This window comes from Adiantum capillus-veneris, chromosome 20, assembly GCF_014529385.1.
Source record: "Adiantum capillus-veneris isolate H3 chromosome 20, ASM1452938v2, whole genome shotgun sequence".
In the NCBI taxonomy this organism is placed as follows: Eukaryota; Viridiplantae; Streptophyta; class Polypodiopsida; order Polypodiales; family Pteridaceae; genus Adiantum; species Adiantum capillus-veneris.
Window position 1 is genome coordinate 112,675,403 of NC_140950.1, and position 12,762 is coordinate 112,688,164.

The 12,762-nt window shown below is 39.6% G+C and overlaps 1 protein-coding gene across 1 annotated transcript; it reads left to right on the forward strand.

Annotated features, from left to right (window-relative positions):
• The first annotated feature begins 9,521 nt into the window (after window positions 1-9,521).
• Window positions 9,522-11,039, forward strand: LOC147433103 (tropinone reductase homolog At1g07440-like). The gene is made up of 5 exons (XM_086491713.1): window positions 9,522-9,607; window positions 9,719-9,926; window positions 10,117-10,339; window positions 10,422-10,528; window positions 10,634-11,039. The coding sequence occupies exons 1-5, from the start codon at window positions 9,531-9,533 to the stop codon at window positions 10,829-10,831; spliced, it is 813 nt and encodes a 270-aa protein (XP_086347839.1). The 5' UTR covers window positions 9,522-9,530; the 3' UTR covers window positions 10,832-11,039.
• The last annotated feature ends 1,723 nt before the right edge of the window (window positions 11,040-12,762 follow it).

Genomic DNA, 12,762 nt, shown 5'->3' on the forward strand with positions numbered 1-12,762 from the left:
GGTGGGACACAAAACTATTCTTGTCTATAAGGGCTGGAGCATACACTCTCCTTGGGGTGTTACGTAAGGGAGAGTGAGCTTGTGAGCTTTGTGGCTATGGAGGAGGTGCTACGAGCTCTACCAGTGGTGGTGTTGGCAGTGGTTTTTCACGGAGTGGCCGTCAACGACGGACCTCTAGGCAACCACATCCAATAGTTTCCAGTGGGCACTCGCGCCATGACTTGCTGACATGGCATACCCAAGCTGGGGGTATTCACATGCCCATTGAGAAATCATTTTTGAAGGGTTAGTTTGGGAGCACCGACGGTGCCATCGGTGCCCCACATAAGAGAGGGCTCAGTGGAGTCTTGGGGAGCAAGCCAGAGACAAACGTAGGGTTCCTTCACATGCAAGAAAAGGCCAAAAATAGCAAGGTTTGACAAGAACAAAGGGAGCCACACCCACGCCCATGCCCACGCCCAAGAGGACAAATATTTTTGCAATTTTGGAGAGTTCTCGGAAATTTTTTGGGGGGAGAGAGAGAGAGAGAGAGAGAGAGAGAGAGAGAGAGAGAGAGAGAGAGAGAGAGAGAGAGAGAGAGAGAGAGAGAGAGAGAGAGAGAGAGAGAGATAGAGCTCATTTTGGAGAGTTCTCAGGGGAACTCGGAGGAGAGCTCAGAGAGGAGTTCTTGGCTTGTCTTTGGAAGGGAGAGAGGGATCCAACAAAGGAGAAGGTTTTTGGATAGCATGAGGGTTCTCATTGAGGAGAACTTCGCGAGGAAGAAGACTACCAAAGTTTTTTTTTGTGCTCGTCGTGCTTGTGCCGACGAATCCAGATAGTAGCAGGTTTTCATGGTGTTTGTAGATGGTGATTTTGTCAAAATTGGAGCTGTGCTCAAAGTTCTTGGTGCCGGTGTGTGAGATGTGTGTGCCTCCTCGGGCTTCTATGTGTGTGGGAGAGAAAGAGAGAGTGGTGTGTGTTGGGAGATTGGGCAAGATTGGTATGGTGTGCTATCAATCGATTGTGAAAAGAGTGTGTGTGTGTGTGTGCGTGCCGGTATGCGTGCAAACGGTGTCACACCAAGCTAGGGAAGCCCATATGGAGACCGTATCTATGGTCTTGTGTGCAGGAGCGTATGGAAGTAGCAGTCACAGAACTTGTGTGTGTACCTTGTGTCTATCCATTGGGGCATGCCAAATCTATGACACCCTTGGTCACATGTATGATCAGTTTTCTATAAGCATGGAGAGCCTTTCCCAGGAATATATATATATATATATATATATTTATTTATTTATTTATATATATGTGTGTGTGTGTGTGTTCTAGATCGGAGTCGAGGTGTCCACTAGATCACGAGCCAGTTCTTGTCTTCATTTTATCTTCCACTGTCTAAATTTGAAAGAAAATGGCAATGGGGGAAATGGGAATGGGTGGCAAGATGCAAGGGCCAAATTGGTATTGGGATTCTAAACCCAACAATACACGCAAAATCCATGAGCGTAAAGCTTGTAGTCTCCATAGCTAAGCAAAGGTAGGATTGGCTGATCATGGCTTGGGATATGCTAGAAAAAGTAGAGCTTTACTCACAAGGAGGCCCATGGAAGGATGCTAAATTTCATAACAAAATTCTTGCTCCAATGGAGAGAGACCATCAAATACTTTAAGTGCTCCATCTTCCAATTGTCTCCTTGGCTCTCAAAGGTTGGAAGAGTCTCCTTCAAATTCTTTTGGAGACATGTTGCCAAGAAGGTGAATAACAAAGGGATTTCTAGGCTAGCTCATTTTTGAGACAATGGAAATTCTTGTTGGTGGAAGGATGTGCAACATAGTTTGAATCTAAATGAAAGACTATTGATCAACAATGTCTCTAAAGTTCTACACAATAGCCCAATGCATGTTGCCAAGATTGATATCTATCAAAAGGATATCATTGGCCTAAAGATAAAATTTTTGCTTTGTCAAAAACATTAGTAAATGAAGCTAATTTATAAAGTGGATTGGTTCCTTGGCTCAACAAATTGTAGGAGGCATTGGTCAGAAGAGAAGTGGCTGAATTGTACACACAACATTTGGGATGTAGAATGACCGAGCTCAATGAAGATATTCACTTGGAAGGTTTTGTGGCAGGCTATCCTAATTTGGAAGAAGATTCTCACTAGAGGGCTTGGGACAAACACTTGCTCCGAGTTCTAAGCTACTTAAGAGGATCCCTTGTGCCTGTTTAAGGACTACCCATCCTTACTTCCAAAATCTATAAGTGGGGTTCTCTTCTTTAATAAGGACTTAATTCCGGCACATATAAAATTTCAAAACCAAGTAATTTTGGTGTACACCTGGGTAAGCAGATACTACTATTTGAAGAATGTTTGGAAAATCTGGAATCTTTGGATCTTTGAGAGTCAGTGTGTGATAGATCAAGTCAAGGATATCATGCGGGAAAGCATTGAGCTTATATAATTAGGTTCTAGAGTAGGTTCAATTTTGTGAGTCAAAGAATAAAATCATGCACTAAGTTGCATTGACTACTCAAGTGTTTCCCTTTAGGGGTGAATCAAGATGTTGGATAAGGATTAATTAGGTCTCCTACTTATGGAATTGTATAGTCCTACTTTGGAAAATATGTCTCCTCAAGACGTCTCGATTGGTGTGGTGCAATGATTTTGAGGGTTTGACATGATCATTGCATTTTGATTGCAATGAACACATGGGGGTAAAGAGCAAAAGAAGAAATGTGAGGTATGTTTGAGTTGAAAGCTAGTTTGCATGAATTTCCACATGTTCTTGAAAAGTGTCCAACGAGAAATTAATGCAAGCCGTTGGAAAAGTGCATAAAGTGTTATCGCATAAGAGAAGTTAGAAGGATTTGAGGAGGATCTTGAAAGTACAAATATATGGCTTGATGACCATCAAGTCTAGAGAGTTAAGTTGTGTTGTAGAATGAGAAGAAAGGGCATGTTGAAAAAAGCATGTGAGAAGTTGAGAGAGAAATATACGAACGTGTTTCAGAATGAATCAAGTGAAGAATGGGGATGAATGGAGAGATTTTGCCATCAAATGGAGATGCCAAAGATGGAGGTCATGACAGTGCAAAAGGAGTTGGGCCAAGGTAGGCAAGGAGAACCCCATGATACCTTAAATTGGCCATTGTTTTTGTGCTAATAGGATCATTTGTCTTTGAAAACCAATGAAATTTGGATTCTTGTTCATGAAGATGATTTTAAAATTAGTTTGTTTAGATAATACTCGTAATTATTATCTATATGCCCAAAAAGGACTCACTTTGTGACCACCGTGCCACAACTTCCTTGTGCATGTCACATTGATCCCATATACCAAGAAAGAGGACAAAAAGCTATTTTCACTTTGCCTCCATATCAAAAAGTGCATTAGAACTTCTACTTTCCAAAATTTGGCCTAAGGGCACACTTGGAAAACCCAAATTTCACCAAAACCACAGTCAAGACTTTATTGCATCATGAATTAATACTATATCAAGCCAAACTTGCATAAAGAACAAGGATAGAATAATCACGATTGATAACTACTATGCCAAATTGGACTCTTTTCCACTATTTCTTGTCACCTGCAGCTTGAGCATGTTATCACAAGCCCACACACAAAGTTTGAAAGAATTTGGACCCCAAGGCATGCCCATTCCTTAACCATACATGTCGATTTGAGCGTGAATGTTTAAACCAAGAAAGTCTACAATAGTAGAATGATGTTGAAAATATGATATTTGTGTTTGTGAAGTGGCAATGCGTCTACCTTGGGGAGGTCACCTAAAAAAAAATGTAACCTATTACATGAGTTCAACAGAAGGGTATTTAAAATTTTTGAAACTTATAAAAATGTATATACAAGAAGATATTATTTTTTTAAATTTAAAAAACTTAAAATTTTTTTTAATACATTATACTTGTAAAAAAATCATAGATAAAAAATTTTGCAAACATGTTTTGAACGCACGTGATATGATAGCTTTACATACAGTGAACCCTCCGAGGCATCTACATAAAAGAACTAAGATTTTGAGTAATTAATTCACTTAGTCAAAGTTTGGAGGAATAGAGGTGCAATACTCAAAAGTGCAAACATATTGTTTACTTATTTTGGCAATGTTTGCACGCCATGTAGTAGAGAAAAGCCACAACAATATATGCTTGCTTAGTTTGAGGATGTGCTGCTTCGAACTAAAATCAGACTTTACATTTGAAATTTTGTTGGATCAAAACTTTCATTTTGAAGGTTGTGAAGAATAGATTTGGACGCCCAGGAGGATTGAGTTTGATGTAACTCATGCTACCTTTGCTGTTAAGGGAGGTCTTATGAAATTGCAACAACTAATTGGCTTCCACATCAAAGGCGCTTTGCTAAACTTACCTTTTGAATGTGTTTTCTCCTTGTGAAATTCCTTTTGGGGGGTTGGGGGGTGGGGGGTTGGGGAATCCCCCGTAGGCCCTTAAAGGTAGTACAAGCTAAAGGGCCCAACACATGGTGAATCCCTTCTTCTAAATTAGTGGCACCCCATAATTGCAGCTGTTATCAGTTTGTCATAAAGACATAAAAATTAAAGCAACAACAACACTACAACACCAAATCCTTTGATTTCCACAAGAACGACATCCATACACAACAATGATGTGGTTGTACTCTCTCATCTATAGTACCGATCACAATACAAACTCTTCATTGCGAGAGCTGTCTTTCCCCACTTCAAACCCTCTTCATCATACGATGTAGTGAGAAAAATAGCATTGTTGCAGTGAGGATCTACTATAGGAGATGAGGTGAGTGGGCTTCATAGGCTAGCTTGGCCTATGTTCATGCTTCACTCAATAATTCACCGGTTCACTTGCAACATTCAGTTCAAAAGGCAAAACAGAAATGTAGGGGGTGGTAAAGGTATCCCCTAGCTAAATTTTAGCAACCAACAAATTGAATAGCCCTTTGTAAGGCATGGGTATTAGAAGAGTTTCGCAAGTCTGTTGACAATGTTGAGCTGATGGCAATAATTTTGTTAGCATGCTACATGGTGTGAGTTTGTAGGTCATTTGCCTGGGGGAGTGGCGGTGGTAGAGAGAAAAGTTTGTAACTCTCCCAAAATCGATAGAGTTACACCCCCATTTGCAACGTTTTCTTAGCTCATGCAGCAAGGGTTAACCCCCACTTGTGTGAATGCACTCTTATGGGGTGCTCTAGGTCTTTAGAGATCGAACCTCTCTTTTTTCACACCCAAGACAAACACTACTTACTAGAGGCATTGCAAATGCTCCACATGGAGGCTTGCAATTTAGGATGCACACTAGCTCGCGTGACCCGCCTTCTCGCTCGCTCTTATCATGACACACATGGTATTCATAAGGTGTGAGAAAAACTTTTATTATTAAGTTGTGCTTGTATGATATTAATTAGTTATTTGCATGGTTCACACGTGTGCGTGCATGCACGCGCACGCGTGCACACACACACACACACACACACACACACACACACACACACAGAGAGAGAGAGAGAGAGAGAGAGAGAGAGAGAGAGCAACACGGTTTTCAATTCCAAATAGGAGCAAACAGTTCTGTTACAAAAAAGAGGATTCTTAATAAGAGAGCAATCATAAAAAACATAAGGGATAAAACATAAGGAATCCCGAGCCCAAAAAGAGATCACCATCAAACCAAACCCCATTTAATCTAGATATAGTTCTAAAAGTAAAATCCATTGTAGATGGCATCATTTAGGTTTAAAGCAAAGCTTGCGATAGACACGGGTTTGCACCCGTAATAGCCAGGGCCCAATGTATCACACACTTTGTCTAAGCCACCTAGGACTATCATCAATAACCTACATTCTCACTTTCCAATTCTCAGCTTCAAATCCAAAGGAAGGTAGTGCATTTATGGGCCATTGATACCCTATCTCTATAAGAGAGACATGACCCCGTCTTGTGGCCTTGTCCAGCTTTAAGGAAACATGATAGTGTCCTATGAGTCCTAAATAGCACATGGACTCATATAGACCTACCCTGGATAATAATGTTTCCTGCAAAGAAGAAAGAGTATGTTAGGAAAAATCCAAACCTATTGCAAGACATAACAAATATTGATTCAAAAGCCATACCTTATGACATCAAAGTCTTTTAAGATATGGACAATATCATTTGCAGGTATAGGTCTCCTCCAAAAAAGTGGATCTATGCTTCATACAACACGGTTAGTATGCTTTACTCATTCAAACATTGAAAACATGTGAGGCTCATTTTTTTTGTAAACTTTCAACAAATGGGCCTCGAGTATATTCAGATACCCAATCCATTATGTATTTGACTATAGATCAGTTGGCCATCTATAAACAATAAAATAAAGTAGGATCAATATAAAAGTTCACTTAACAAAACGTTAATGACAAAGAGTAATGCATGGATGAAAGATAGTATGATACTTTAAACGTTTTTGACCTCTAGCACTTCTTTGTAGACAATGTTTGGGCTGCAATCCATTGGATTTGCATTTGAATTTGCTATTGATGTTTGACTACCATCTATCAAAATCTTTATGACAATAGAAGAACGCACGCGGGACATTGCTACATAGAGATTACCATGAGTAAAAATAGGTGTGGCAAGGTATAAACCTAAGAGTCCAAGTGTTTGGCCAACATCCATATTGCATGCTGCAAGAATAACTTTGTCCCTAAAGAAGCTTGCATGTCTTTGGACATTTTGTAAGTCACCATATATATTGTAAATTAGGCCTTGAACATTGTTATCTTTGGGTATAATACTACTTGGAAATGCTACAGCAACAAGTAAAAATCCCCATGACATACATTCCCATTGCCAATGTCTAATACCCATTTTGCAAAGTCTCTCTCAACCAAGTCATTGGAACAATGAAGTACACGCATATTCTCTATTAGCTTCAGAGTCTTCACATGTTTCCATACATAAGATCGTCACAAAGAGGCATCCACAATATCTGCTCGACTTCCTTTGAGCACAACTGGACAAATTGTCTAAAATCACCCCCAAGGAGAAACACCTTTCCCCCAAACAATGCATCACTTTGCATAACATCTCTCAATGTCTTGTCCAAGGCCTCAAAAGCATAACGATGGACCATGAGAGCCTCATCACAAATCATCAATTATGCTAATCTCATAAGCTCTGCAAGTGAGTATTTACTTTGATGTTGCATGTTGATTCAGAATGCACTTCTATTGGTATCTTAAATCTCGAATGTGTTGTACGTCCATTGCTAAGAAGTAAAGATGCAATTCCCGAGGATGCGCATGCTAAAGCCACATTCTGTTGACCACGTACACGGAAAAATAGTGCATTATAGAGATAAGTCTTCCCCCCATTTGATGAGTCAACTGCTTGCATAATTTCATTATAAGCAGCTTTTTGTCCACAATTCAAAGATTCTTCCACAGGAATGGATAAATTCATTTTCTCGTTTGCATTGAATATCATCTCTTCTGCTATCAAACCACTCCCACATCCAAATAATACAGAACGGTCTACTTCTCACATCCTAGAGTAATCACAAAAAGTTGTTTTCCATATGATTGAAGCAGAGACTCCACTGTTTATATAATGCTTGATTCTTAGCTTTCTCATGACATACACCCTCATCACTTGTACATCCATGCAAAGCATAAACATAATCCTCAGAAAGCTCCATGGAGAATCGGTGCCATAATGCACCTAGACATAATGACTCACAAAATAAAGATCACAACGAATAGTTGTCGTAATTGCAAGCCAATACTTGTACATGCTGCCTCTTCCAAAAACATAGCAATGCAAACTTCATTGAAAGTGGCATAGGTTTTTCCATTTAAAGTGCGAAGCTCCTCAAATAATTTACAACCCTTGCATATGGTAAGCGCATACGCAAATAATAAAGATCGCCACAACATTGGGAACAACACTGTACACTCTCCCGATAGTATCACCTCTTTGCCTATGTGACCACACTTTATTAGTGGGTTTCCAAATCCATTCGAAGGGAAGATCTATATATAATAAATCATTTGATTCTGGATATTGTTGATTCGCCACAAACCACTATGTAAGTGTTCTCTTTCTATTATCATCATTACTCACGAGATTGGATATGTCAGTAGAGTCTCCAAAAGCAACCATATTCTGTTGCGGGAGATGCACTTGAAAACACAATATATCAACTTTTCCTCATGCAATGAGAATCCAAAAATTCTCCAAATTGCCTCCGATGCGGATACATAGCGTGCATCTAAAAACTCTTTATTTCATCAAGAACACCTTCTCCATCTTGGAGCACAACTGTGGCCCTATCATGTCCTTTGTACACATACTTATAGAGATACTTCATTGCTGATATGGTTGAGCATATCTCTACATTGATGTGAGCTTTATACCTTAGAGACAACAATGGATTATGGGGAACAATCCATTTATTATCAAGCCTCTCTTGCTTTTGAACCACATATTGACTATCGTCTTGCTGCATATACCTTGGATATCTATCACCATCAACAGAAGTAGATCCACAAAACTCGCATAGGTATTTGAATCTACATCTTTGATCTACCATGCATGGAGCATTTGGATCCAATGCACCACACTGACCACGAACATTGCAACGACTCACAACATCATACAAATCAGGAAATATTTTTTTATATGGAAGTTCAACACAAACCATTCTATTGTAATGCCATAGCTTCGTCAGCTTATATTTGGATGCAAGAACTAGTAAGATATGAGCATGTGGAAGATCTCTCTTCTGAAATTCTATCACACAAACATGTCCAACATGTTTGCACGTCATGTAGTAGAGAAAAGCCACAACAATATATGGTTGCTTAGATGTGTTGCTTCCAGCTAAAATCAGACTTTAAATTTGAAATTTTGTTGGATCAAAAATTTTATTTTGAAGGTTGTGAAAGATAGATTTGGATGCCCAAGGGATTCACTTAGGGTTACTGTATTGTGAACGACGATCGACTGTAGGAGATGAGCTGAGTGGGCTTGCAAGGCTTGCTTGGTCTATATTCATGCTTCACTTAGTAATTCACTGGTTCACCTGCAACATTCGATCCAAAAGGCGAAAGAGAAATGTATGGGGTGGTAAAGGTGTCCCCTAGCTAAATTTTAGCAGCCAGCAAATTGAAGAGCCCTTTGTAAGTCATAAAAGGATGTCGCACAACTGTTGACAACGTTGAGCTAATGGCAACAATTTTATTAGCATGCTGCATGGTGTGAGTTTGCGGGGGTAGAGAGAGAAGTTTGTAACTCTCCCAAAATCGGTAGAGTTACACCCCCATCAGAAACGTTTTCTTAGCTCATGCAGCAAGGGTTAACCCCCACTTGTGCGAATGCACTCTTATGGGGTGCTCTAGGCCTTTAGAGATCGAACCTCGCTCTTTTCACACCCAAGCCAAACACTACTTACTAGAGGCATTGCAAATGCTCCACGTGGAGGCTTGCAATTTAGGATGCACATGGAGACAAGGGATGGGAACTTTATATTTACAAATTCACAATGCGAGCAAAGTCTGCGGAAATGACGAAGGAAGCCGAGAAACGATGGAGCTTGCGGGGCAAGACGGCGCTTGTCACAGGCGCCACCAAGGGCATTGGGTAAACAAACACACACACACACACACACACACACACACACACACTCACTCTCACTCGCACTCGCACAGACGCGCGCACGCGTAAGCTGAAGTTCTCCGTTTCTGCACGCAGAAGGGCCATTGCGGAAGAGCTTGCGCAGCTGGGTGCATGTGTGTATGTGTGCGCAAGGTCCGAAAACGATCTGAAGCAGAGGTTGCAAGAGTGGAAGGATGCTGGCCTGCCCATCTCTGGTTGCATATGTGATGTGTCTCTACACTCCTCGCGTGAGCAGCTCATGGTTGAGGTCTCCAAACATTTTGAGGGCAAGCTTGACATCCTGGTAAGAGTCTCTCAAGCTTGGTTTCCTGCTAAGGTTTTCTTGTATTTCTTAAGGTACCATAGGGCAGCTCTTGGTAAGTAGATATGGAAGCCTGCTTCTGCAAGATGAAACCCTCCCCCCCCCTCCCAAAAGAAGGATTTGGGCAAAATTAAATTGAAGCAAAGTTTTGCTTGGTGAACCACGTCCGCAGGTTAACAATGCCGCGACAATTGGACAGACAATGGGCATTCTAGATGTGCCTTTTGATGATATGTCGTTGACTCTACGTACAAATTTTGAGTCAGCTGTTCACCTGAGCAGGCTTGCTCACCCCCTCCTCAAGGCTACTGGAGCTGGGAATATTGTTTTGATATCCTCTATTGCAGGCAGTCATGCTATGGGTCTGGTCGCCTGCATGTACCATTGTACCAAAGGTAGGCAAAATCATCATTTATTTTCATAGCATTTGAAGTTCAAAGCCAAATGTATACATACCTTGCTTTGTTGCTTGTTTAGGGGCATTGAACCAGCTAACAAGAAACCTTGCATTTGAGTGGGCCAAAGATGGCATACGTGTTAATGCGATTGCTCCTGGATACGTCTGGACGGACATGTTTAATAAAGTATCTTTCTAACATGAAACCTCGTCCTTTAATATCAACAACAAAACAATTGCTTCTGTACCATTTATTGTATCTATCCTGAATGTGCACATGCTGTTCGTGCAGATGGGTGATGAAAGACGCAATTTCATTGCGACACGCATACCATTGAGACGGTTTGGCGAGGGATCTGAGATAGCAGCCACTGTGGCTTTTCTTTGCATGCCTTGTTCTGCTTACACCACTGGTTCTATCATCACCATTGATGGAGGGATGACTTGTCATCAATCCTTGGAAGTCTGTCCAAACATTGAGATAAACTAGAATATGTCTTGCATTGAATACTTGACTACACTTAAGCAAGAAGGCAAAAATGTGCACAAAAAATAATACTGCTTCAATATACGACGCGAATTCATGGTCAGGTTTTACTTTCCCATTCTTACCAAGCCCAACCACTTGAGTGAAAGATAACCATACTTCATAATAATAGGAGTAGGGAAGCTAGCTAAGTTTTTACAAGGGTTTTGGGAAAATTTTATTACTCCTTTTTAGGTTGCAAAGGCTTATTGGTGAAATGTTCTTTCTCTTATAATTGTTTATGTCCAGACAATGTCGGCAGCGATGTTGACAAAGTAGATGAAGTATTAGAAATGAATTTTGATGATTTCTCGTGAGAGTTCGGGAGAAATGAATTTCACAAACATATAAAATTCCCTTTAGGGTGGATTGAAAGAGAAATATTTTCAAATAGTCCGCACTTTTTGCAATTTAACTCTCTTTTCTTAAAATTTCAAGCGGTTTTTCTCCTTCCCTTCCCTTCAACTGGTTGTTTTGATTTTTCAACCGGCTCAAAGCTATAGTTGAGGCACACTTTTCCCGAACACTGGTGGAGGGAATCTTTAAGGGAAGAATTAGCATCTTTTTATTTATTGTAGGTGATTTGATAAAGTCAACTCATTTGGATCATCAATTCATTGAGACAATTATTTACCAATATTTATATTGTCATGGGATGCTCGAGTGCTCTTTTTGGGTTGTGAAGATATTCACTTCATTTTTTATAGAAGTTATAATTGTTCCATATTGTACTCCATAGTACTAGTGTTGAAAGAAGAAAAATAAATCCAACCTAAAAGCTTATTATTATATGCGTATTTACACTACAAAGAGCTTTCTACACTTGTGACGCTCGTATCGATGCCGATGAATTTCAATTTTCTTTCTTGTCGATATAGTCGTTATGTGTCTCGCTATGGAGATAAATTAAGCTTATATTGATCGCGATAAAAATATTCCATTATCATAATGTATATTGATGCTTACAGGTGTAAAAATTTGGGGGTGGCAAGGTCTTTTAATAAACCATTGTAAACCGATCTGAACCTTCAAAGACATAACAAATTGACCAACACCAACATAGCTTCAAAACATTGAGACGAAACAAAATTTGAAAAGAATTTCTTTTTCATTGATATAAATGTATTATATACAAGGGATTCTCAACGCTAAATGTAAAACCATTCACATATAGTGTCAAATCTTGTATTACAAAAATGGATGAATGTTTCAAATTGAGATGACATATAAATAATAACTCAATTCTTGGGGCACAAAATGGGAGAATTGTATCATCCTGAAAAGATACATAAAATTATGAATGTGCTAAAAAAAAGGATATTAGTGCTCATCCTCTCCTACTCTCTGCATGCTGCATCACTTGATAGCTTCCATTCCACTTCGAAAGGGATCTCGCTTGATTCCTCCTCCTTTTTTAAAAATTAACTCCAGTCAGAATCCCCTACTATGATGAAAAGAAACAATAAAAGAAATGTAGTTTAACGTAATTGGAATTTAGCATCACTCACACTCCCTAAGCAATTCAAGGATAAAATTCTCTTTTGCAATTCATTCTAAGAAAGTTCATTTTGTCACCCTCTCGATCTTCCAAGAAGTATTTGTTATTTAGAGATAATTTGAATTGTTTCTAATCCCTTCCGTGCTCTTTTCAGAATTGCCTACATGGTCTCTATTCTCAGGGACCACAACAAGCTTGAAACTTCTAATAATCTTTGCCTCTGGTACTTGTTGTACCCCAAAGATACTTTGTGACGTCTTTCCCTTCAAATTGACCCATTGTATTCACAATACATTGAAGGGCCTTGGTTGCTTACAACTTCTTTCTTTCTACAACTTCCTGTTTTATAAACATAGAAAATGCTTGAAACATTTTGTATGTTACCTTGATCAAAGAG

What these genes read in the sequence shown, in the direction of transcription:
- LOC147433103 (XM_086491713.1), top strand. Translation starts at nt 9,531, where the DNA reads ATGACGAAGGAAGCCGAGAAACGATGGAGCTTGCGGGGCAAGACGGCG. An exon ending in GGCGCCACCAAGGGCATTGG is followed by an intron (nt 9,608 to 9,718) that starts GTAAACAAACAC and finishes TTCTGCACGCAG; the next exon opens with AAGGGCCATTGCGGAAGAGC. An exon ending in AGGGCAAGCTTGACATCCTG is followed by an intron (nt 9,927 to 10,116) that starts GTAAGAGTCTCT and finishes CCACGTCCGCAG; the next exon opens with GTTAACAATGCCGCGACAAT.